Source organism: Pavona decussata, unplaced genomic scaffold (assembly GCF_977016875.1).
Source record: "Pavona decussata unplaced genomic scaffold, jaPavDecu1.1 SCAFFOLD_48, whole genome shotgun sequence".
Classification (NCBI taxonomy): Eukaryota; Metazoa; Cnidaria; class Anthozoa; order Scleractinia; family Agariciidae; genus Pavona; species Pavona decussata.
The window spans coordinates 5,523,858-5,550,874 of record NW_028145470.1 but is presented as its reverse complement, the minus strand read 5'-3'; the positions used below and the strand labels follow the sequence as shown (position 1 = coordinate 5,550,874).

At 39.3% G+C, this 27,017-nt stretch overlaps 2 protein-coding genes across 3 annotated transcripts in view; one reads left to right on the top strand and one right to left on the bottom strand.

The window, feature by feature from the left end:
- On the bottom strand, nt 1-2,361 carry LOC146481967 (uncharacterized). Its single transcript, XM_085108142.1, has 2 exons — nt 2,229-2,361; nt 1-1,700 (listed from the first exon to the last, which is right to left on the bottom strand). The coding sequence occupies exons 1-2, from the start codon at nt 2,314-2,316 to the stop codon at nt 1,336-1,338; spliced, it is 453 nt and encodes a 150-aa protein (XP_084964268.1). The 5' UTR covers nt 2,317-2,361; the 3' UTR covers nt 1-1,335.
- Nucleotides 2,362-2,505: 144 nt separating this feature from the next.
- The window catches only part of LOC146481966 (ankyrin repeat and IBR domain-containing protein 1-like), a 27,244-nt gene continuing 2,732 nt past the window's right edge, over nt 2,506-27,017 (top strand). Inside the window, exons 1-25 of one of the 2 annotated variants that reach the window (XM_085108078.1) lie at nt 2,506-2,629; nt 2,727-3,148; nt 5,377-5,433; nt 7,173-7,298; nt 11,438-11,494; nt 11,613-11,693; nt 12,763-12,802; nt 13,221-13,304; nt 13,443-13,513; nt 13,603-13,697; nt 14,756-14,837; nt 14,977-15,039; nt 15,841-16,013; nt 17,302-17,402; nt 17,706-17,787; nt 18,365-18,413; nt 18,606-18,679; nt 19,704-19,764; nt 20,200-20,286; nt 21,141-21,210; nt 22,346-22,497; nt 23,086-23,276; nt 23,586-23,628; nt 24,922-25,177; nt 25,939-26,202. In XM_085108078.1, the coding sequence (XP_084964204.1) occupies nt 2,765-3,148; nt 5,377-5,433; nt 7,173-7,298; nt 11,438-11,494; nt 11,613-11,693; nt 12,763-12,802; nt 13,221-13,304; nt 13,443-13,513; nt 13,603-13,697; nt 14,756-14,837; nt 14,977-15,039; nt 15,841-16,013; nt 17,302-17,402; nt 17,706-17,787; nt 18,365-18,413; nt 18,606-18,679; nt 19,704-19,764; nt 20,200-20,286; nt 21,141-21,210; nt 22,346-22,497; nt 23,086-23,276; nt 23,586-23,628; nt 24,922-25,177; nt 25,939-26,202 (2,743 nt within the window). In that variant the 5' untranslated portion in view covers nt 2,506-2,629; nt 2,727-2,764. Of the gene's footprint in view, nt 2,630-2,726; nt 3,149-5,376; nt 5,434-7,172; nt 7,299-11,437; nt 11,495-11,612; nt 11,694-12,762; nt 12,803-13,220; nt 13,305-13,442; nt 13,514-13,602; nt 13,698-14,755; nt 14,838-14,976; nt 15,040-15,840; nt 16,014-17,301; nt 17,403-17,705; nt 17,788-18,364; nt 18,414-18,605; nt 18,680-19,703; nt 19,765-20,199; nt 20,287-21,140; nt 21,211-22,345; nt 22,498-23,085; nt 23,277-23,585; nt 23,629-24,921; nt 25,178-25,938; nt 26,203-27,017 lie in introns of those variants that run through there. The other variant, XM_085108079.1, reaches the window with a different exon arrangement.

The window sequence follows — 27,017 nt, the reverse complement described above, 5'->3', positions numbered from 1 at the left end:
TCAGTTTTATACACCGAGCCGTTCAGTGCTTTTTATTTCAGTACTTTCCACTAGTGATGTTTGTTTCTAGCACTTCACAAAACGACATCATTTTAACAATTTTTTCTTGAATTTTGGGCAATACTAATTTGATATTATAGGTATGTGTCAATGCATATGCTGGTAAAATAATGGCTGTCCTTCTGAGAGAATTGTGTACCAATTTAACAAAATGCAAAGCAGACAAATATTATTGTTCATTTCTGACGTATTCGCTAAAATAACTGCATGTCACAAATATTATTATTGTGACATGCAGTCTTCAATATACTTAACAAATCGACGGCAGTTTTCTGCCTGTGCTGAGTGGTCTAGCCTGCGTCGCAGAGAGTCTATAAATCCCCGACTATATCGAGTTCTCTACAGGTATTGAGTGACAAGTCCGGCTGCAACGCAGGCTAGAGTGGTCCTACTTGAGTTTTGAACATTTTATGATGTCATTTTATGGTCTATAAGAGTATAGACCATGGAAAACTACTGTCGATTTGTTTTTTCCAAAAACATGGAAAAAGGTGTGAGTGGAATTGACTTTATTTTCCATTAACCCTTTAACCCCTAAAGCAAAACGACATTTTCGCCAGATCCAAGACTACAAACTCAATGTCCATGCATGATATACTATTTTAAAGCTACTCATGAGTGTATTTCATAACTGATATAATTATGAATAAGAAAAGTTATAGCTTTGAGATAAATGGCCTTAAAACGCAAAAATTTAAAACTTCCAAAACGCCCCAATCCTTGTGTATATTAGGTATACTTCGAAACTATAGCTTATTTTGCAGTTCTCAACAAGTTCATTAATGTGAGAGATGTCTTAAGACCCACAACTTCTAGGGGCAAAAGTTGAAAAGTTATAGGGGTGGTCAACCATATCACATATGCGAGGGGGTTAAGTGTTTATCCTTTTAATGAGTAGATCTTCACAAGACCATCTTGGTGTCAAAAATTCATAGAAATCTGTCAAATACTGACAAAGTTATGGCATTATGTGCCAAATGGCACTCTTAGGGATTAAAGGGTTAAGAAAGCCCACATCATTTGACATCATTTGTTTTGTCTGTACTCTTATAGACAATAGCTACGAGCCAATCAGTGCACAGGAATTTTCACCCTTACTGTAAAAATATTTATAACACCAGTCACTTCAAACTCACATGAACGTTTCAAAAGATTGCTTACGAGCAACCTTCTGGAGGTTATCCTAATGAATAAGCCTCAAAAGAAATAAAATAACTTCTTTAACACTTCAAATTCATATGATTGCACCCAACATTCCTTATGAACAACCTTCAGTTACCACTGTGATTTCTGCATGCCAGAAATAAGACCTTTGTCAGCATAATAGCGAAACATGATTCTTGAAATGCGATATTTCCCAACAATTCCTCGCCCCCTGTCAGTCAGGACACAGCGATTGCGTACACGTGTTATTGAACTATCCACTGGGAGTTTATCCATGTCGTCAGCTGCTCTCTTGCGCACAGCAGAGGGAAGAATGTCATTTTTCTTTAACACTCTCAAGTTGGAACGTTCCATTTCATGTTTTTCATACAGTGCTCTTCGCTTCATGTCCCTTCTGCCCCACCTTTTGAGGTAATTTGGTAGCAAATAGTATTTTTCCATGGGCATAGAGGTCTGTAATGATCTTGTGCACTGACCTTTGTGAGGAAAAAGGAAAACATCAACACCATTCAACTTTTCATTGATTAGAATGGACCGATTTCAATATAAAGTGGAAGCCTGTTAATATGACCACCTTCAGGCCCTGAAAATGTGGCGGTAATAAGGGGGGTGTCCCTGGGATTGAAAGAGAAGAGGCTATTACTCCTGGGGGGTACTCCTCAGAATTTTTTGGTGGGGGTGTGTGTATATTGAAAGGAAGTACCTCCCCCCCACCCCCCACCATGTTACTGCATATTCTACATTAGTTTCCAAGATTAACTTCAACATCGCTTTAGTATCAAAGGCGAAAAAAGATGAGCACTAAAGTGGAGTCATACACACACCTTGCCGTCTACCTGAAAACACACCGTTTCAGTTTATGAGCTTAACCATCGATCCAGAGAGAAAACATGCAGCTCAGCATGTGTTAAAGACGTGATAATTATTCATACAAATTGCAAAAGAAGGGTTTAAAAAGTACAATAAATGGCAAATGAACTCTTTGGAGTTACTAATGGGCTTACTTTTTAGAATACCCGATGAAAATAAGCCATGAAAACCGTGTAAATGTCCAACAAAGCACGTCCTCATCTCACTCAACCACGCCGCCATTTTGTTTAGCCTCGTAAAAGGAAAATTGAAATCGAGGCTGCCCAGCAAATCAGTTTAGTAGTCAGCGGTAGCCCTTCTAAAAAGTAGGGAACAGAAGTTTTTTTGGTAAACAAAGGCCCTGTTAGAGTTTCTTTTATTTTCTGTTTCCAGCTCATTGTAGTCTCACTTGTCGTTGTTCACCGACAACAGCATATCAAGAAAGACAAGGAGATGCATCTCTGATAATAGGAGTGGATTAGCGGGGTCAAGGACGGAAATGAAGATACGTGACAGAAGAATCCTTCGTTTCACATCGGCGTAATATAAGCTTAAGGTTTCGTTCGTTGTGTTAACACATGTTCCAGCGAAAACAGACAGGATTGCGGACATCAGAAACGTTTTAATTTCCGTTATCAATTTTGTTGTATTAGTTTGGTGCTTGGTGACCTTGTAATTGCTGGTTTTGCCAATGGGTAGTTCAACTTCCAAATTCCGCAAAGCCCTTCAGCGTGGAGAAGGAGTTGAAGCCATGCACATCTACCTGAAAAACCCAGACATAAAACGGAATCTAGATCCGAACTGCAGCTTTGGAGTTAACCATGGAGACAATACAGCGCTTCACTATGCGGCTACGCACGGTATGAAGGCATTTGTGCGGGAATTTTTAGGGGAACGAGCTAATCCAAACATACGAAATGGGTTGGGACAGAATGCTCTTCATTGTATTTGCACAACGTATCGTGGTGCTGAGTCATCTGTGGATAAAACCAGGGCAGAGTGTTTGTCAAATCTTCTAGCGTGGAATTCAAGCAGCCAGAACGAAACAGCTACTGAGATAGATGCAAAAGACGAGGTATTATGAACTTAATATATGAATTTACACACGTGCGTGGAATAGTTAAATAAACAACGTAACGATAGAACTTCCGTGTGTCGGCACCAGAGGTCATTAGAAGCTTCCTCTGGCAAACTCGCTGTTTCCACCTTTCTTTTTAAAGCGAGGGACGTTGATATCCCTTTCTTCTTATTTTTCAGTGAAGTTATGAATTGAATTAGAAGGCGCAAAAGAAATTGATAAAGATTTGTTTCACTTCAAGAAAAGATTGTCATAGTAGCTCTACTTGTTGGCTCTCTGTTATGGCTCGAACCACTTCTTTTTAGAATGGTTCCCTGAAGAAAATCCCACATTGCAATATTCATCTTAACTTTCATTCCTATATGCATTCAATGAAAAGCTAAAAGACAATGAGAATTTCTTGGTGGACAGTATGGCCTAAAGCTAAATTGAAACATAATGAACAGGTGTGTGTATTTAGACAATATGAGAGTGGGTTCCATTCAAAAGTGAAAGATTTTCATCATCATCATCATCATCATTGTTATCTGCCTCCTTCTGCCTGTCCGGGAAACAGAGCCTTAGAAACATTTCATAATTTTCTTAAAACTTCTCTTAACATCACCTGGAAATTCTGCTGAAAAGCTCATTAATTAACTCATTTGAATGGTCACACTCCAGGATCTGTACATAGACTTGAAGGTTTGAGTTACTGTAGTTTTCCTTGTGTATTTTGCATAAATGTGTGGAGTATCGTTGACAGAATTCACAGAATAATATTTGAGGTATTATAATAATGTTTCTTTGCAAGTAATTATGAGACAGATGAGAGACCAAACACAGAACTCAAGGTGCTAAATTATGATGGAACTGTTAAATTATTGAACAGTGTGCAAAAAACCTTTTTGTTTGGCAAAGAATCTGAAACCTCTACAATATTCTAATAGCTTGCAATTAAAAATATTCAGACTATCAGGGGATAAGGCACTTAATCAGCTAAGCTGTGTCATGAAAGGAATTATTTATGGTACAAAATAATAAATTCCTGGTTTATGTATTGCTTTGTTTTGATACAGTATTAAACCAAAAAGGAAATTTTTTAAAATATGTCAAGTAAAAATTTCAGCCAACTGTGGTGAACCAGTGTGTTATAAAAACTCTTGAAAGATTGCAATATCTAGCCAGGCAAATGTATTTTAGAGTGGCTTCTTCTTCACCCTCTTGATGAATATCAAAGAACAATCTTACGATTCATCATGTTTTGCTTCAGTGGGATCATAAAACTAATAAGTGAAACCAACTGCAAGGAAAGTTAGAATGGACTTCACCAAAATAAGTGCTGTTGATACTAGAAAGCCAATAATCAACATGGAACTCTCAGACTCTTGGTTTTCTTTTCCTGTTTTTTTCCAAGACATTGTCTTCAATCTATGATTATTTTTGAGTAATGAAAAGCTCAGTCAAAAAAGAGCTAGTTTTTATTTTCGGAAGTGATGATTTGGCTTACAAAATCCAGATTTCTCTAAATTAGTTCAAATTAGCTCTAAAGACTGGTTATAACCTTTGAAACATAGGTCCATAGCTTAACAGGGTTTTGCTAAAAAAAACCTGCAAGTTAACAGAAAAGAAACTCATTTCTTTGAGAATTTGTTTTTACTAGAGAACGTTACTCATCCATTGTAAACTTATTTAATTTTTAATATTATTGCTTTGTAAACCCATTGTGGCCATCATGAAAAGTCTCCATAAGTTGAATTTGATCCTTAAAATCAAAAACCAAAAATATAATATCAAGATACAGAATGTTTCTAACTTGATAACCTGGGCCCAGTTGTTCAAAGTCCGATTAAGCTAATCCTGGACCATATTCATGAACCATATTCAAGTTTAATACTAAATTTTGAATAAAGGCTCATAGAGATTTTTGTTCTTCAGTTTTTACTTAATATACTTTTCTTAACCACTATCTTAAAATTACCTTTTGAAAACATTTTTAATGAGGGAGATGAAAACCTCGATTAGAATTCATGGATTAGTGTTAATTGGCTTTCGAACAACCTGGCCCAGTCTGTTTGCACAGATTTGAGATAATTTAGAGAAATGTGGATTTTACAGCCAAATCATCACTGAAGCCCTTTGTCCACTAAACTCTTGATAAAAAATAGTTTTATATATATGCTTGTCACCGTAGCTCTGTTAAGAACAGGGATAGGAATGTCTGAACCATTTATTAAATTACCTTTCAGGCTGGTAATACTCCGTTGCACTATGCTGCTAGGTTTGGACTCTATCGCTGTGTTCAGGTATGCAATTTTAAACCATATATAGTACAGACACTTGGGGGGAGGGGGATGACACTCTCCTATATAAGCTATATAGGTATGTGCAGCACCAAAGAGCATGGTTATGGGCCTTTTTGGTCTGAAATAGGGTATAGATTTTAACCATTATTTTATTTTATTTCATTTTATTATTTTTTTTAATAAGAAAGTATTTTTATTAGCTTTACATAACACTAATAATACAATACTAACACTAATTGTGATAATTACAGTCCTGACTGTACTTACAATATAATTTTTTACCACTGACAATTGTTTCTAATCTCACAATCTGATTGACTAATTTTCCATTGTCGATAAGAGTCTAGACAACGCTGCTCGCATTAATCAGTGCACGGGAATTTTGACAGTTATGGTAAAATTTTCCTTTGACGTTCATATTGTGGTAAAAAACAAAGCGAATGTGGTTTGGCGTTGTCTGCACTCTTATCGAGAACAATATTCGTGATCACAGTGGTCAAAATTCGTTGTGGACTCATGAGGCGCACAACATTTTGACCACTGTGATGACGAATATTGTTGTTGATAAGAGTGCAGACAATGCCAAACCACATTCGATTTGTTAAGCTTACAATACTACGGTACTAACAAATACACTATTTACCATACTATGTACAGTATCTTCACTACTTACTTTTTTTATACAATTTTATTACTGAGCTTACTTACATTACAATACAAAAGCCACTTACAGTGCACTACTAAAAGGTACCTAGATAACAACCCATCCGCACACTCTACTTTTTATTTTTATTTCTAATTAATTACAATGTTGCAGTATGAACAGGTAAGCTGAACAAAAAGAAACGAGCGAAAGAAAACAACAACAAATAGGGTATAGATTTTAACCATTATGGTGTGAAAGTCTGAAAACAGATTTGGATTTTACAGAATGGGCGGGTGAATTCTAGAAAAATAGAACCAGATTCACAAAGTCGTCCTAAATTAAGATATGAGCTAAGTATTCTTTTGTGTTGGATAAACAATAAGTCTATTGGTGAGAAACAGTACTTAGGAGATATATCTATAAATTCACCTTGCTATGTGACAAGGGTGTCGTGCTGTAACAACAACACTGACATTCAACTTGATATTCTCGCGAAACTCTCATGAAAAAGTCAAGCGTAAGTACTTACAGTTTTTTTCACGAGATGAATGTCTTGTCTCTTGATACGAGACTCTCGTCTCTCGAGACGCGACTCTCGTCTCTTGAGGCAAGAGTTGTGTCTTGCTAGAGGGTGGTACTTTAGAGGGTTTCATGAATTTTAAATAATGATAAATCATTAATAATTAAAATTTGTTATTAATAAGGATGATATTGTACATGTATATATTGGTCAGAACAATCCAATTATTTCCAACAATTGATAACAAAATCCTTACCAATTCCTTTTACTTATACTATGTCCTCAGAGTCTGAAATTTTGAGACATTGTGCAGTTCCAGAAAATATTCATATTCCCCCCCATGGAAGGATTTCTGTTTTTCACCCACCATTCCCCCAGGAAATTCTACTTTAGCTTCATACTTTGCTTCTAAACATTCTGACTTTTAAGACCCCCCTCCCCTTAGGAATTTCTGATGACCATGGGGTGGGCATGGATCTTTTTCTGGAACTGCATATTTTCACTCTGGGACCTTTACATGAATTTCTAGATCTGTCACTGATCTGTTCAAGCCGATCTCTTTTTATTTTAAAGCTGTTGGTTGCCAATGGTGCATCACTGTATGAAGAAAACAAAAATGGCGAGACTGCCTGTGACTGTGCAATCAAAGGAAGATTTAATGGCATTGCCTCTTTCCTGGAGTCAAGAATGGTTTTCTCTGTAAGTACAGATTAGCTTCTTTATGGTAGCCTACAGGGGAGGCCTATTCTGGAGGCGAGCAAACACTCAGTATTTTCTTTGCTAAATGCCTTGCCGCCATCTTGGATTATGACGAGAAGAAGACTGGGGAGAGTACAAATTGTAGCCGAGAGGGTGGGTGTCAGGTAGAAAAAGGAAGGAGGGGGAGGGTAAGGAAACACTCTCTTCTACTCTTCTTTTACCTACCTACCTACCTATCCACCAACCTTAAGGTACCTACCTACCTATCTAGAACATACCTTCATGCTTACCTACATGTACCAATCTACATGTACCCACCATCTTACCTACCTATCCATCTTACCTGCCTACCTCCCAACCCACCAACCTACCTGCCTACCTACCTACCAACCCACCAACCTACCTACCTACCTACCTACCAACTCACCACCCTACCTACCTACCTATCCATCTTACCTGCCTACCTCTCAACCTACCAACCTACCTGCCTACCTACCAACCCACCTACCTACCTATCCATCTTACCTGCCTACCCACCAACCTACCTACCTACCAACCCACCAACCCACCTACCTACCTATCCATCTTACCTGCCTACCCACCAACCCACCAACCTACCTACCAACCCACCATCCTACCTACCTACCTATCCATTTTACCTGCCTACCTATCAACCCACCAACTTACCTGCCTACCCACCAACGTACCTGCCTACCTACCAACCCACCATCCTACCTACCTACCTATCCATCTTACCTGCCTACTTCGCAACCCACCAACCCACCAACCTACCTACCAACCCACCAACCTACCTCTCAACCCACCAACCTACCTACCAACCCACCAACCCACCAACCTACCTCTCAACCCACCAACCCACCAACCTACCTGCCAACCTACCAACCCACCAACCTACCTCTCAACCCACACCCACCAACCCACTAACCTACCTCTCAACCCACCAACCCACCAACCTACCTGCCTACCTACCAACCCACCAACCCACCAACCTACCTACCAACCCACCAACCCACCAACCTACCTGCCAACCCACCAACCCACCAACCTACCTCTCAACCCACCAACCTACCTGCCTACCTACCAACCCACCAACTTACCTACCAACCCACTAACCTACCTACCAACCCACCAACCTACCTACCAACCCACCAACCCACTAACCCACCAACCTACTTACCAACCCACCAACCTACCAACCCACCAACCTACCTACCAACCCACCAACCTACCTCTCAACCCACCAACCCACCAACCTACCTGCCTACCTACCAACCTACCAACCCACCAACCTACCTACTAACCCACCTACCTACCCACCCAGCAGTCTACCTCTCAACCCACCAACCCACCAACCTACCTACCAACCCACCAACCCACCAACCTACCTCTCAACCCACCAACCTACCTACCAACCCACCAACCCACCAACCTACCTACCAACCCACCAACCCACCTACCTACCTGCCTACCTCTCAACCCACCAACCTACCTACCAATCCACCAACCTACCTACCAACCCACCAACCCACCAACCTACCTACCAACCCACCAACCCACCTACCTACCTGCCTACCTCTCAACCCACCAACCTACCTACCAATCCACCAACCTACCTACCAACCCACCAACCTACCTACCAACCCACCAACCCACCTACCTACCTACCAACCCACCAACCTACCTGCCTACCTCTCAACCCACCAACCTACCTACCAACCCACCAACCTACCTGCCTACCTCTCAGCCCACCAACCTACCCATCAACCCACCAACCTACCTACCAACCCACCAACCCACCAACCTTCCTACCAACCCACCAACCTACCTACCAACCCACCAACCCACCAACCTACCTGCCTACCTCTCAACCCACCAACCTACCTCTCAACCCACCAACCCACCAAGCTACCTACCAACCCACCAACCCACCAACCTACCTGCCTACCTCTCAACCCACCAACCTACCTACCAACCCACCATCCTACCTACCTACCTATCCATTTTACCTGCCTACCTATCAACCCACCAACTTACCTGCCTACCCACCAACGTACCTGCCTACCTACCAACCCACCATCCTACCTACCTACCTATCCATCTTACCTGCCTACTTCCCAACCCACCAACCCACCAACCTACCTACCAACCCACCAACCTACCTCTCAACCCACCAACCTACCTACCAACCCACCAACCTACCTCTCAACCCACCAACCCACCAACCTACCTGCCAACCTACCAACCCACCAACCTACCTCTCAACCCACACCCACCAACCCACTAACCTACCTCTCAACCCACCAACCCACCAACCTACCTGCCTACCTACCAACCCACCAACCCACCAACCTACCTACCAACCCACCAACCCACCAACCTACCTGCCAACCCACCAACCCACCAACCTACCTCTCAACCCACCAACCTACCTGCCTACCTACCAACCCACCAACTTACCTACCAACCCACTAACCTACCTACCAACCCACCAACCTACCTACCAACCCACCAACCCACTAACCCACCAACCTACTTACCAACCCACCAACCTACCAACCCACCAACCTACCTACCAACCCACCAACCTACCTCTCAACCCACCAACCCACCAACCTACCTGCCTACCTACCAACCTACCAACCCACCAACCTACCTACTAACCCACCTACCTACCCACCCAGCAGTCTACCTCTCAACCCACCAACCCACCAACCTACCTACCAACCCACCAACCCACCAACCTACCTCTCAACCCACCAACCTACCTACCAACCCACCAACCCACCAACCTACCTACCAACCCACCAACCCACCAACCTACCTACCAACCCACCAACCCACCTACCTACCTGCCTACCTCTCAACCCACCAACCTACCTACCAATCCACCAACCTACCTACCAACCCACCAACCTACCAACCCACCAACCCACCAACCTACCTACCAACCCACCAACCCACCTACCTACCTGCCTACCTCTCAACCCACCAACCTACCTACCAATCCACCAACCTACCTACCAACCCACCAACCTACCTACCAACCCACCAACCCACCTACCTACCTACCAACCCACCAACCTACCTGCCTACCTCTCAACCCACCAACCTACCTACCAACCCACCAACCTACCTGCCTACCTCTCAGCCCACCAACCTACCCATCAACCCACCAACCTACCTACCAACCCACCAACCCACCAACCTTCCTACCAACCCACCAACCTACCTACCAACCCACCAACCCACCAACCTACCTGCCTACCTCTCAACCCACCAACCTACCTCTCAACCCACCAACCCACCAAGCTACCTACCAACCCACCAACCTACCTACCAATCCACCAACCTACCTACCAACCCACCAACCTACCTACCAACCCACCAACCCACCAACCTACCTACCAACCCACCAACCTACCTGCCTACCTCTCAACCCACCAACCTACCCACCAACCCACTAACCTACCTACCAACCCACCAACCCACCAACTTACCTACCAACCCACCAACCCACCAACCTTCCTACCAACCCACCAACCTACCTACCAACCCACCAACCCACCAAGCTACCTGCCTACCTCTCAACCCACCAACCTACCTACCAACCCACCAACCCACCAAGCTACCTACCAACCCACCAACCTACCCACCAACCCACCAACCTACCTACCTACTTACCTACATGTACCTCTCTATCTACCTACTCACCTATCTACTAATCTACCCAGATACCTACCTATCCAACCTTCCTACCTATTGGTCTATCCACCTACCTACCCACAAACCTGCCTAAACATACTTTTTGCAATCTCTGCAAAAACATATTGTTAGTAGATACAGTCAAAGACAGAAGCGACATCAAACTAAGAAGCAAGACATGAGCTAGATAACCATCAGCCTTTAGCAGCTGAACGCCCGGCTGCTGCCATGTTTGTTCTTTTTGTCCCTAGTTCTAGGATCTTCCAAGTGAAAGGAGTATACATGGTGCTAGGATCTTCCTAGTACTACGATCTTCCTATCTCTCAGCTAGTGGTTGTAATGACAGTGAAAATGGTTTACTATTAAATGTCAATTCATGTATACTAATTTTTATAATGTCTCTTTTCTTTGAATAGGAAAGTTCAAGTGCTATTGCTGTTGATGATCCTGTGTTTATTGACAATGACGACCAGGTAAAATTATAATGTTTTGTAAAATATGTGACAGAGGATTTACAAAGTAAATTATACTGTCTAATTAATATAAGTTTGTTCATGATGAAGATAATTATTTTTACTGTATATCTTTTAGAAACAGTATCGAGGTCTCTGTGCTCAGGATCTGCAAGAGGCCAAGGATTTGATGCTTGTAGAAACTGCTGACATGCTGAGGGTAAGAATAGTAACATGGTAATTTAATAGTGGATCCAGTGGGAGGGAGGGGGGGGGGGGGCTACATGAGAATTTAATAGTGGATCCAGTGGGAGGGGGGAGGGCTACATGACAATTTAATAGTGGATCCAGTGCCAGTGGGAGGGGGGAGGGCTACATGAGAATTTAATAGTGGATCCAGTGGGAGGGGGAGGGCTACATGAGAATTTAAGAGTGGATCTGGTGGGAGGGGGGAGGAGGGGGCAGGGCTACTCAAGATAGTTTTATACAGGGATGCTCCACCCCAATTGCAAGGTCCAAACCTTTTTATACACCTTTTTTGAGAAATAAAGGTAACCCTTCCATAAACCTTCCATAGGAAATTGTACCCCTTTTCACATACCTTCAGTAGAAACAATCTGACTATCTTTTTTCGTTCGGTCCGTTTGAGATATTCCTAGCCTTTTACAGCTTTTTCGACAAAGGTTGTGCAAAAAAGCATAAAAGTGTACGCGACAATGCTTTAGGTAGTCTGGGAAATACCCAATAAATTTCAATAAAAGCCCAGAATCCATATTGCCCACCATCTCAACTCTTCGCTGTACGGTCAAGGCGTTATGGATTGTGAGATTTTATTGAAATTTGTTGGGTATTGCCCAGACTACCTTGCGGCATTGTCGCGTACACTTTTACGCTTTTTTGGACAACCTTTGTCGAAACAGCTGTATACACCTCAATACTGACAAAGGAAGCCCTTTCGGGCAGAGCCTTCCCGTATAGTCCATCATGGGGGTACCCCCCCCCCCCCCCCCCGGGTAGTGGATCTTATAATGTTCTAAGATTAGTCTCTTATGCCCTGTGGGTGGCATGTACAGGGTCTATCATTTGAGGTACCCCCCCCCCCCCTGAAAAAGGTACATCTTTTGGACAGAGCCTTCCCATATAGTCCATTATAAAGAGTACCCCCTCCCCCAGTAGTGAATCTTATAATATTCTAAGGTTAGTCTCTTGTGCCCTGTGGGTGGCATGTACATGGTATGGCTTGCCTCTACGCATAATGTAAGATTTTTGTTCTTTTATGTCACGATCAGGTGCCATTGTTCACTGCTGAGGGTTTACTAAGAGATCATGGTAAGTAAATGCCATATTATGGCTTGTACTATTTCACTAAACTGCGTCCAAGTCAAAGTACTTCATTTGGTTTAACATTTTTAAAAATGAATGTTGGAACATTTACATTTGTGTAAAGTTTGAACATTCAAACATTTTTAAAGTAAAAATAGAAATTTATGTTCAGTTATCTTTTTGTAGTTTGGTATCTTGAATGTAGCCTTAGCCCTTTAAGCCCTAACAGTGATCAGCATCAAATTTCTCCTAATAAGAACAATGCTCCTTGAACCCCTGAGGTCATGAGAATTAAGGATATGATCACCCAAGGTGAATTTTCTTGAAATGTTAATAACTTCTCCTCAGTACTTTTGTAAGAAAAGTATGGGGACAAGATAGGAGAATTTGTTCTTTGATCATAACTGTTTTTTTATCTCAACAGAGTGGTCCAAGGAGGCCCTCATTGAAGCCTGGATGGCTGATCCTGTTGCTGCTTGTGAGAAAGCTGGAGTCACTCTTCCAGAGAGTAAGTCAATGATTTAAACCCTTTATGCCCCAGTGGTGACCAACATCTAATTAAGGAAATGTAAGTGTGAATGTGACATTTTTTTGTCATTGATGCAATTCTAAATTCCTCTATTGTCATTGTCATTTTTTTAACCAGATCACTTGACTGGCAATGCTGAGCTTGAGGAGAAATCAAAACTTTCAATAAAAGGCAATTTTAGAAGTGCTGTAAGTATGTTTGTAACATTCATGATTGTAAAGCCCCCTCAGTCTCTTTAACTAGTGTTGCAGTAATTGTAGTTCTGCTCATTTGACAGGAGGTTTGTTCCATCTGTGATGAGGAAATAGTACATGAAGATGTTCCTCTGTCTCTTTCTTGTGGCCATGAATTCTGCCGTTCTTGTTGGGAAAGGTGTGTATGAGGGTCAAGCCTGAAGAATAAAGGGCATCTATTAATTTAATTAGCCATGATGTAAAATACAGTGGAACCTTGTTAATATGACCATCTTCGGGCTGGAAAATGTGGTTTAGTAACGTGCTGGTCGGATTAACGAGGTTGTAAAACTAAGGAAATTACTGGACTTTCATTTCCTTCGGGCACCACAAGTGGTCTTAATAACGAGGCGCTCGTAAGGCGGGGTTCCACTTTAAGTAATATTGTGTCGGGACTTGTTATCAGTTCCTTCTGCATCCTGGCTAGGTCAGGGTCCACTCCTCTATAGTAGGAGATATAAAAATGCAAGGGAAATGGGTTGTTTCTGTTATAGTTGCTATTGTAACATAGTAGGTTGAGCGCAATCACACTCATTGGATGAGCTTCTTCCAATCACTGTCCTGTTCCATAATCTTGGGCAGAGCTGTCCTTGTCAGTTGGGTATCCTGTTCTAGTGATCAATATATGTTTTTGCTAGGTAATCTCAGACCTTCTTTTGTGTGGTGGGCCCCAAAACAGTCTTTTTATGGTCATTTCATAATTACCTCTCAATTTCATTAATAATTAGTTTGTTTGAGAAGTTATATCAAACACTCGTCGCAGTGTTTCATCACAATATAAAAAACCTTAAAAGTTCGTCAAAAATACTCTGTTATGCGTCGTATTTTCATCTCTCTTCTCGGTGTTTGATATGTGATGAAACACTGTGTCTTGTGTATGATATATTACATCAATAATGATCATCCTGGTGAGTGTAGTCCCGAGAAGGACCGTTTGAGGTGACATTGACTGATGTTTTTACAACCTGAATGTAAGTCATCATCAGAGTGAAGTATTTGTGGAAAATCAGTAGATGGTATGAATGTCCCTGGTTATTGACCCAATTGGTCAATGAAGTCGAGATGTTATTGGTCATTTGTCAGTTAAGCTGTGAAACATAGACCAATCAAGTCAAAATCCAGAGACATTTATACCATCTACTGACTGGGATACAGTAAAATAATTTAATATCATTTGACTGCGTGTTCCTTTGGCAGTTATTTGAATGTCAAGATCAAAGAAGGGAAGGCACACAATATACAGTGTCCAGCATTTGACTGCAGTGCACTGGTTCCTGTGGTGAGTACATTTTAATAATGTAGACACTTGATGCTTTCAATGGATCTCCAAAATGTCTTAGTCATGAATAATGTATTATTTCATAAAGCAATAAATTATAAGATGTTATTTAATTTAAGTGACTCATTTATTTTTCTAGGAAACTATTGAAAGTCTTGTCTCAAGAGAAATGGCAAGAAGATACCTTCAGTTTGACATAAAGGTGAGAATCATCATCATCGTTATTATTATTGTTAATAATTATCGTCATCATCATCATCATCTTTGCTACTATTAAATTACTGTTTATTACATGTAGTTAATGATAAATATATAATATTTAGTACACATAGAATTAGAATTAATTTTGGCCACCCTGATAAGATTTTGCTGTTTGGTCTGTTCATCATGGTCTTGACTGAGTGAGTCGTGTAGTTAGTAAGCACTCTATACAGGCCAAGTATGTGAACAATTTTATCATTTACAAATTACTTTAAAGACTTTAATGCAATTGCTTATTCCGAACAAATTAAACGTTATCTACTTGCGAAGCAACAACTAAATGAACCCTATTTGTAACTACACGGTGTTATGCTGTTCCTTAATTTGTAAGCTTCTGTACCAATAACCTTACAAGAAACTTGTCTGAACATTTTTTAAAACTACTTTTAGCTGACTTTCACTGTAAACTTGTAACAACAAAATATCATAATCTTCCTTTATTAGTTATTGTAATTTATTCCCTTAGTTCTTTTTTTTTAAATCTCTTCATTTTTGGTTGCTAACCTGTCATTAATTTCTAAACGTCATTACGTAATATGGAGGCCGACTAGAAAATCGGATGGTTAACTTGGGCTCCTTCCTCAATCGCTACCTCAAAAATTTTTCAAATGTTCACATTTTTTTCAATTAAACAAAATTGTACTATGCAAGAATGTAATTATAATGATCTTTCTAATAATCATGACCAAAATAAAGGTGGTTGTTGTTGTACAATTAACACTGTATACTATATTCTTTTCAGGCATTTGTAGAAAGTAACCCCAATCTGAAATGGTGTCCTTCCCCTGGGTGCGGCCAAGCTGTGAGGCTGCCGTCAAGCATGCTGCCGTCACTACCTGTTGCTGTGGAAGGAAGCTCCTCAGAGGAAACAGAGCCGATGATCGTTGATTGTGGCAAGGGTCACTTCTTCTGCTGGTGAGTTAGTTGTCATCCCCTTCCTTGTTATCTCATGCTTCAAATGTTACATACCGGTACTTTAGCTGTTTTAACCTTTTAAGGATGGTGCCTACTATTGTTATTGCGCAGAAGTTATGCGCATCTCATGATACTCGGGTTTCCATGGGTGGTGGCTGCTAATAGAAGGATATTCTTGTGCAGTTTTAATCTATTCGAGGAAAGCAGAACTTAGCAAGTGCTTTTGGTATCCAAAAACGAAATTGGGGGTAACCATGCATTTTTCAGAGATAACAAAGCTTCAATTTGAATAAAAGATGCCTTATATTGCCTTGTGTTTTTACCGCTTTTGAGAATAATAATTTATTGTTGCTTAATTATCACTAAAAAATGCGTGGTTGCCCCCATTTCTAATAACCCTAGTGATTAGCATCAAATTTCTCCTTGTAATATCAGTCCTTGTTCACCCCCTGAGGTCATGAGAATTAAGGATATGATCACCCAATGGTCTTGATGTTTTAATAACTTCTCCCCAGTACTTCTATAAGAAAAGTGTGGGGACAAGACATGAGAGTGTGGTTTTTGATATTAGGGGTTAAAGGGTTAAAAGATCATACAATATTGAAAAATTTCCCTAATCCATTGTATACTGTGCTCTGATTAGTATCCCAATCCTTTCTTCCCCATAATCTCGGATGTGTTGTGTTGGAGAATACCCAGCAGTATTGTAAATGCAAACTCAATCATTAAATCAGTCATAGTTTCCAATAGCAATAACTTGGGGTTAGAAGGGGGAGAAGGGGGGGGGGGGGGGGGGGTCTATGAAAAATATTTTCCAGTGCTTGAATCTAAGCTCATACTGCTTTTTCTCATTTTCTACTGAATCAACCCCTCCCAGGTTACCCCCTCCCCTTCCCACTGTACCAATTATTATTTTTTTACAATAACTGTCAAAATTCCTGCGTGTTGATTGGCTCGTAGCTATTGTCTATAAGAGTAAAGACAATAAAAATGACGTCAGATGTAACATGCACACTTCTCAATGGAAAATAAAACTAATTCTGCTTGTACTTTTTCCATGTCATTGTAAAAAGCAAATCGACGGCAGTTTTCTATGGTCTATACTCTTGTAGACCGTAAAATGGCGACATGAGATGTTCAAAACTTGGCAGTGAAACAACTCGCCTGCAGCTCATAGTTCCACTTGAGTTTTGGAAATTTTATGATATCATTTTGTTGTCTATAAGAGTATAGACCATAGAAAACTGCCGTTGATGAAAGCATTGAACATTTTATTTTTGAATGACAGGCACTGTTTACATGAGGCTCATGCACCTTGTAGCTGTGAACTGTGGAGTAAATGGCTGAAGAAGATTGCAGAGATGATGCCAAAAATACCAACAAGTAAAGGTTAACATAACACTGCTATTTACAAATTATGTCATACTATTTTGTCAGTTATTTTGTCAACAAAACACAACAGAAAGCCGTGGCCTATTTCCTTTCCATGATTTTGAAAACCAAAAACAGTCATTATACCTGTACGCCACATGGGGATGTGTGGTTCTAGATAATATCCATACCTCCCCATGGACGGTATTTTGGTTGGACCCCCCCCCCCCCCCTGAGAATTTCCAGTTTTACTTTAGCCACAAAAACTATGTTAAGCTCAGCCCGTGTGGACCCAAATGTGATTTACTTTTTTTAATGCAGATGTTTCTGAGTGTCCTGAAACAGAAGCTGTTGCCAACACATTGTGGCTGGTAACAAACTCAAAATCCTGCCCCAACTGCAAGTGAGTGTGCTATCTTTAACTGCTATTAATAGTAGCCAAACTGGGGGTGACACTAGGAGCCAACTACTGGCGAATTTCTCCATCTGAAAAGGATCTTATCACAGGCTGAAATTTCAACAGAACTTATTAAATACTTTAGGCTAATTTTAAAGGTACACATGCAGTCCATTAAAGGGCCAGCTGGTTTTATCAATGAGCCTACTGAGGTTTTTCTTAGCTACATCCTTGGAAAACATTCTGTTTCTCAAAATAGAACAATTCTATGCCAGAACCACCTACCCATTGATGCCATAAGGTTGCACTTTTGCCCAGCAAAAAGTGATGTTAAATGATTCTTTAGGTACAAAAAAACTGTTTTAATTGAGTGAGACAAGGGAGGACGAGTTAATGTACATCAACATGTGGCAATATATTGTGAAGAAAGGTTTTGTTTTCTTAGTGTAGGCTTTCAATATTTAGAAACATTAATTAAGAACTAATATGTTACTAGTTAGCCAAGGGTGTTCTTGCCTAATGCTCCTCATTTTATTGTAGACAGAGGTTTTTTAGTTTTTAACAACAAAATTCTGTCGTTTAGATCACCAATTCAAAAGAATGAAGGTTGTAACCACATGAAATGTACAAAGGTATTCCTTTTAAATATTCTCAACTGTTGAAAAAAATATTTCCAATTTTTCTTTTAATTTTGTTATTTATATAAAGAGACTGAATTTGGTTGGTGGCTTGAATATTTGGCTCTGTCAGACCAGACAAGATGCTAGATGTTAAGTTATAACCTAATGTTTATTAACACCTTGTTGGTGTGCTTATTTTTTTAGTGTAAATATGAATTCTGCTGGGTTTGTCTGGAGCAATGGAAGAAGCATAGTTCAGCTACAGGTGGATATTTTAGGTTGGTATAAGAATGTGTCTTTACCATTTTCCAAGTTGGCATCATTTAGGCCATGGATCTGATTCACTCTTTATCCCAGCTGGGACATAATTTTTCAGATCAGTGAGCAGTTCCAGTCAAACCCTGCTATATCAAAGACACCATTGGCACCAGATAAAGTGTCTATATTGTGAAGTGTCCTTATTAGGAAGGTTAATTTTAATGAAAATGCATGGAGTGGGACCAAGAATGCTGCCCATAATATGAGGTGTCCATAGAGCGTTCGGTTTCACTGTAAAATTCAGTACCTGGATGTCAACAGGGTTCTCAATAGTGTTTTGAACAGCAGTTGCTGCTATTTTCAGCCGTAACATTGAAGTACATGGCCATAGCTTGGGCCCATAGGGCCTACTGATCAAGGCGCTTTTACAGCCGTAACACTTACTAGTTACAACCTTGACAGGTGTTACGGGTTACGGGTTCAACTGAGAACCCTGGTCAAGGTTGGAAGTTGGTTGTGGTGCTTCTCAATCAACTCCATAACAGCATAAAAACACCATTCAGACAAATGTCATGTCCAAGGTACACCATCCATCCATACGTCCACTCATCAATAAGTAGTATAGGCAGAGGGACTAATAGTGGAAGTCTAGTTGTGTTTACTTAACTGGAAGTCAGCAATTACAAGTATGACTATGCTTTGTTCTTCTATCCACTCACGACCATACGATCCATGTGACTCCAGACTGTGGACAACATTTTTACCCTCCCTAGCAACTTACATGGTTTTTTATCTCTCACGACTAGACCTTAAGATTTGAGCAAGCAAATAAAAAATATTCTGTCATGTATGTTTTAAGGTAAATAGTGCCACCTATGTAGGCCACCTTGGCAAGTTTACAACTACCGGTAACAACTTTACCTTACCTTTTGGAAACATTACACACCACGAGCATACATAATCTCTTGTTTTGGGTTTGCATACTTTGATTGAATATGCAAATGCCAGGCAAAAAAACATTTTGAATTTATTTTTTACCTGCAGGTGTAATCGATTTGAAATAGTACAAAAAGTGGAGTCAGAATCAGCTAAGCTGGTGACAGAGGTAAACTAAAAATTAATGCAAAAACGGTTTTTGATGTTTATCCCAATTAAATTGTCATAGACATCAAAAACACTTTTTAAATTGTAATAAATTTTATTGCTATTTTACAAAAAAGAAAATAATACAATCTACATTGAATCTGTGTGCTTTGCTCACTTGTGAGAGATCTATACACTGTATATATGTTGAGTTGTTTCGAATAATATCCCCCACCCCCACTTCAAATTCCACTTTAGCTTCATACTTTCCTTTTACAATTTCAGCTTTTGAGACCTTCCCCCTGAAAATTACTGGTGGGGTAGGAGGGGGGTGTAGATTGCTGAAATTGGTCACTGTATATATACATATATACATTGACAAAGCTTCATGAAATGGTATTGACAATCCAACTTTTGAACTTTGTTATTGATTATTAATTATTTTTTTTCACAACAGGCAAGCACAAAGAATGCTCAAGTTCAAGAATTAAACTGTTTTCTACATTACTACTCTCGTTTCAAGAATCATGAAAATAGCTACAAGGTAAATAATTTGTCTGTTTAGAAGTTTGCCAACATCTTAACTTCAAAATAAATTTTTGACTCTATCAGTACTCAAAACTAAATAAATATAAATTATTGTTCTTCTGCATGGTGTTCGCAGGTTTCTAGTATCTTTTTCTTTCCATTAATTTATTTACTGTTATAAACAAGTCTTTTTGCTGACAGTATTTTTATATGTGTTCTTTAAAGTGCTGATTGGCTCGCCACTGGTCATGATTTGTAGCTTAAAGGAACTGTCAGTGTCACCAGCTATTTTTAGTGTCACTTTGAAAAATAAAAAAACATGTTTGTATCAATGGAAATGTTAATAATGGTACAATTTTGTTGGAAAAAAAACCTACTAATGCACAAAACTAGTATTAATTATTTACGTCTGTGGATGGCTAGGATGGAAATGGATTGCAACTTGAAAAAAGTGGCCAACTTTTCCAAGTTCCTCATGTGCATATGTTGTAGGTTAAAATGAATCTCAGGATAAAATGATTTCAACCTAGGTTGATTTGTATTTTCCTTTGTTTCAGATGTAAATTACCCAACCCTAACAAAAGAAAATACAAATCAACCTGGGTTGAATTCATTTTAACTTACAACACATATTTTTGGAGAAATTGCTAAAAACAGATTTTAATTTGTTTCTTTCTCTAAGAAATCTTTCATATTTTCCTCCCGGCTGTGCTGACTAACAGCAATTTCACGTTAAAGAAGGAGTCCTTTATCAAATATTTGAGAAGTTTTAGCCAAGATACAGCAAAATCTCCATGACAGCGCCCTTTAAGTTTATTTTACAGTCATAACAGCATTGTTCCAGACTAATTTGAATTTTGTCTTTTACAGTTTGAAGAACCCTTGTTAAGTACAGCTAAAGATAAAATGACAGCTTTGGCTCTTGCTGCTATGGAAACAGGTATATGTCATAAATTATTATATTTGTGGACCATGTTATTTCCTTGTGTCTTGGCTGGAGGATCAAAATAAGTTTTTGCTTGGGAAGGGTGAGGAGAGATGTTTTTTCCTGATACCCATTTTTTTTTTTTTTTTTTTTTTAATGCAAGTTTATTCCAAATAAAACATAACTTACAATAATAACATTTCTTACTAATTAAACAATACCACACGTTACTTACAATACCATAGCATAACTTACAATAACTTAACTTAAATTGTACTACTTACAGTAAATGCAAAAAGAAAAATAGGAAGTTACGAAAAGAAAAAAGCTACATACAATCAGTTTACTATTAACAATACAAAAACTGGAGTTTGCACAATGCTTAAAACACTTATTAGATTCTGACGATGAACAAAACACAATTAAAAAAGCGTGAATACGGACAAAAGTACACATTTCCTGGTAGTCTTATAACACAGGGGCCCACGTTTCCATAAATTTCTTTAAGTTTTTATTTTTCGCAGCAGTTGTACGCAGAATAGTTAGTTTGTTTTTCAGACATAAAAAAAAACCTTCAAAGTTTAAGTTGATACCCATTTAATTAATGAATGTTTGTGAGTACTACTGACAGTATTACGACTTAATCCTCTACACTCGAGCCTCCTGTGGAGCATAATGCCCATCCTTAAATTGGTTAAATGCATTGACTGAGATTGATTGATTGATTGAATGATTGGTTAATAATTAACCAGTAATTAATTATTGATTGATCGATTGATAGATTGATTGGTTAATTGGTTAATTCATTGATCAATTGATTGATTGATTGATTGATTGAGTGATTAATTGATTGATTGATTGATTGATTGATTGGTTAATTGGTTAATTCATTGATCAATTGATTGATTGGTTAATTGGTTAATTCATTGATCAATTGATTGATTGAAAGATTGATTGATTGATTGTTTGAGTGATTGATTGATTTGGTTAATTGATTGATTGATTGGTTAATTGATTAATGGATTGATCAATTGATTGGTTAATTGGTTAATTGATATATCTATTGTTGGATTGGTTAATTGGTTAATTGATTGATCAACTGATTGATTGGTTAATTGGTTGATTGATCAATTGATTGATTGACTCACAGCGGCTGCTTTGGCTGAAAATGCAGACACATCATTCATTGAGGATGCTGTGCATAAATTGCTTAGTGCAAGAAGAGTGCTCCGATCTTCATATCCTTATGGCTATTACCTCACTGGTAACAAGGACAAGAAAGCAATCTTTGAATCCATGCAGGTAAGATATTGCAGCCTGCATTAGAACATGGCATCCAATCTATGCTTTAGAACGTCATTGTGCAGATTAATGGGGGTATTTGCAATGTGCAGTTCCAGAATATATCCATACTCCTCCCATGGAAGGTTTTTTTGTTTTGCACCCCCCGTCTCCCCGGGAAATTCCAGTTTAGCTTCATGCTTTGCTTCAAAAATTTTGACTTTTAAGACCCCCCTCCCCCTAGGAATTTCCATTGACCTTCCATGGGGTGGGTAGGGATTTTTTCCGGTACTGTACAATATGTTTGAAGAGCTCAGTGTATAACTTGACTTATGTCACATAATATCGGTCTTTGTTTTTTAAGCTCAGACTCGCTGAAGTTTTTGCATGTGGCCTTGAATTCCTTCAGAAAACATTGCTCCAATGTTTTAGCAGCTATTAATGCTTTGTTTTGTGATAAAATAGTAAAACCATTAATGTAGGTTTTTATTGCAAACAAAGTCCAGAGCAGCGGATAAAACATTGCAACAATTAACTTTAAATTTCCTGAAGGCATTTAAGGCCACAGTTCAAAAATTATATATGTTTCATATATTTACATTTATTTAGACTGAAGTAGAGGAGGCAACAGAAACTCTATCACAAATGGTAGCCAGGCCGTACCTAAGAACACCTCGTGCAAAAATCATCCAGACCACACACCTGCTGCACAGAAAACAACAAGACTTCCTCTTGGCTTTGTCACGTGGAGTTATTCCTGAGGATGATCAGTTGCTGGAACACAGCAGCTTCGTACCCAGGTTTGTATGGTAGTGGTCTTATCCAAAGAAATTGTCCTTCTTAATTATTATCATGACTGGGATAATCACCTTATAGTGGTGGTGTGGTTTCTGTGTCTCTATGACCCCTAGAGCATTGGGTGCATGTACTGGTGGATGCCCTATGCTCCACTGGGAGTACTAAGAATTGATGATGATGATGATGATGATGATGATGATGATGATGATGATGATGATGAGTACCAGTACTCAGAAACTTTGGACACCTCTAATCTATAAATTATACAATTACTCGCCTTCTGTTAATTAACTTGTTCCTTTTCATGGCAGGTTAAATCTATTCTCAGCATTAGGTGCCAGTCGAGACAGCGAGGTAAGAATAAAGAAAATTGTATTTTTTGTATTTTTTTTATTTTTTGTCCCAGTTTAATGAGGGTGACATTTAAAAGTCGGTTACAACTACAACCGGTTGAATTGGAAATTATAACATGTTTTTTGAGTAGAAGGGAACACTGGAGTACCCAGAGAAAAACCTCTTGGAGCAAGGACGAGAGCCAACAACAAAATATTCAAGCCACATATGAAGCAAAGTCTGGGAATGCTCTCGTCACTATGCCATCCCTGCTGCTCAACAAAATTATTTTTATTAATAATTAATAATTATAATATTGTTGAGGAGCCTCATAATTCCAGTATGTGACTTGATCATTTTTAGCACTAACAGAATCGCCAGCAGAATTTGCAAGCAGTAACCCAGAACCCGAAGTCCCGAATTAATTCTCCTTTCACAGTTGAGGAGGTAGCATGGCCTGGGGGTTAGGTTGCAGGAATAATTATTTATAATCTGGGAGTGGACTTGCAATGTAGAGGTCCTTTTTTTTGGCGTCTCTATGATCATTGTGTGTGGATTTGTAACTTTTACACAATGCATGTTGTTGATCCAAGTTATATCTAAAGGCCATGCATACTATATAAATATGCAGCCAGTTATCCTGTAGTCAGTTGGAATTTTTAAACATTTGCTTTAATAATTGCAATTGATGTAGAAAGAACACACTCCTATTACAGATTGGAGATTGTATGGGACAATGTTGATTGAATGAATGGACCTTGAGACGCATATGTGGCATCCCCCGAAGATTTTGCTGGGGTTGATGACATCATCACTAACTTGGCAAAGGAGAGAGAGCCTGGTGACATCGAATGCACTCCCTAATCTTTGATTATTACTTGTTCAATAATATTTAGGGTCACAGTATTTAAACTGAGAATGATGTATTATTCAGTAATGACACAGGCAAACTCAGAAAAAGAAATTCTAAGTGCTCCTATCAGGAATCAAACCTTAAACCTTCCAATTACTAGTAAGTTCAGATGCTCTACCACTGAGCTACAGGAGACTCGTGGGAGCTAAGGTTTAATGGCCTGGTTGGGCTTACCAGCAACTGTGTCAACCTTTATGGTACTGTACATGGTATCTAATGTCTCCTAACATTGCATACTTGATCAAACATACAGGTCATGAGTATGTGGGAAATAATCACCCAAAATAAATTGCCTTGAATTTATTTGTTTAAAAACAACTTTTCCCGACTGATGCCTTTTAATATATATGGAGACCAGTGAGGAGAGTTTTCATTTTGATGTTGGGTTTTTTCCTCTTCAGTCTGATGAGGATGAGGACAACTATGACGAAGTTCGCAGCACAATCGAACAATCAATTATTAAAGAACGTCTTTCGCGCTTAGCAAGGTTGGGATTAAATCCTGAACACCTTCCTCAAAGTGGTGAAGAAGAGGGCCAAGCAGCTGCTGTCATGGAGGTGCTCAACTGTGAAGCTATCCACAAAAAGTTCAATCTGACTTCCTGCTACCTGTGCAAAAAGGGGAATGGTGAAGACAGGAGAGAGGAAAGAAAGAAAAGTAACATGCTCGCTTCATCCTTGTTATTTTTTGTAGTACCAGAAGATATCCATACTTCCTCAAAGGAAGGGATTTCTTTTAAGACCCACTAAGGCAATTTTGATGTGACGCACTTGTGGACGTTTTAGGAATAAGCGCTATAGAAATAAATTATTATTATTATTATTATTATTATTATTATTATTATTATTATTATTATTATTATTATAACCCCTCTAGAATTTCAAGTCTAGGCGGAGCGAGGGGGAGCGTATTGGGATATGGACATTTTCTGGAACAAATGAATGTTGGTCAATTCAGTTGGTCAATTTCTAGGATAAAGCTGTATATTAAGCTAACTGGCTGAATTTGAGCATTAAAATTTGAAACTATGTTCCTGGCACATAGCCAGTCTGTATACCAAATTTGAAGAAATTTAGATTCCAAGGCCAAATTGTCACTTTTGTCCATTTTCCCGGCAATAAGCCCTTCATTTACTTATTGGTGATATAACCCATTCACCCAAGTCAGGGGCGTCAATGTCCAGTGTTATTGAAAGGCTGAGAGCATATACATTAACCATCTTTCATCACACCTTTCATCACTACTGTTTAATACCTTTCATCACTAATTCATTTCATCAGCCATACCCACCTCCTTAAGGGATCAACATTTTTTTCATGTGACATATTTTTCCCTAGTTGCCGGTTATCGCTATTAATGTAGGCAACTCTAATGTCAGTTCTCAAATTATTTTCTGTGTCCTATATTTTACAAACCAGGGCACCAACAACGGAGCCAGCCAGTTGAAGTTGACGAAGAACTTGATGTTGATTTCATGAGGGCCATCCAACTGTCCTTACTACAACGCACCACACCAGTTAATCAGCAAAGCCGTCAATCATCCTCATCCAGTAGCTCGGCAGGTTCAAGCCGAGATCAGGCACAAGGTGTGCAGGGACAGCAAGACTTGTCAATCTTTTCTGCTGATAGTGCATCCCTTCAGAGAGCCATAGAGCTGTCACTTCAGGATTCTGCTGTGCCAGGTAGTGACAGAATGTTTGGTTATGATCAAAATGTTGATTTTTGTGTACAACCTTCAATTTTAGTTTTTAACAATTATTAAAAAGCAATGAGGGATCACACACTTCAGAATTTTTGGAGAATGGATCTGGCGGAGGGGGCATAAAAAGTTTGAGGGTTTTTATGTTATCATCATAATTATTTATTTGCTCTAACTTTTTTTTCACAATCTACAAAATATATGTTATAAATTATCCATTCAAAACTTATTAATACAGTCAACTCTCCCAAAGCGACCACTTCTCGTAAGCGACCACCTCCCGTAAGCGACCACTTCGTAAACAACCGTTTTGTTTCTCACTCAGTTAAATACTGTTTAAAGAGCTCTCTCGTAAGCGACCACCACTCAAATTTCTAAGGGACCGCGACCACTTTTTATGCCAGGAATTTGACATATTCTTTTGTTTTCTGTTTCCGGTAAGCAACCACCCAACATATTCGCGTATGATCTGAGTAAATAATTTCTCAGAAGTAACAAAAGTTCAATTTTTAATGACGCTTCCCCAGACAACTGAAAGTTTACAGACAGAGAAGATTACTATGATTAGATCTGTAGGTAAATGGGAATTGTTACAGTGATCTGTTCCAAAATGTTACACAAAGTTTCATCAGAAGAATGAATAGATGTAAAAAAATCAAATAAATTAGTTTCTATTTGCCTAACTTTAGCTGCTAGTGTAATATTTTTAGGTAATTAATTTATCAGTCCAGCAGTAGGCCTATTTTGTTGATCTTTCCCGTAAGCGACCACCTCTCGTAAACGACCACTTTGTCGTAC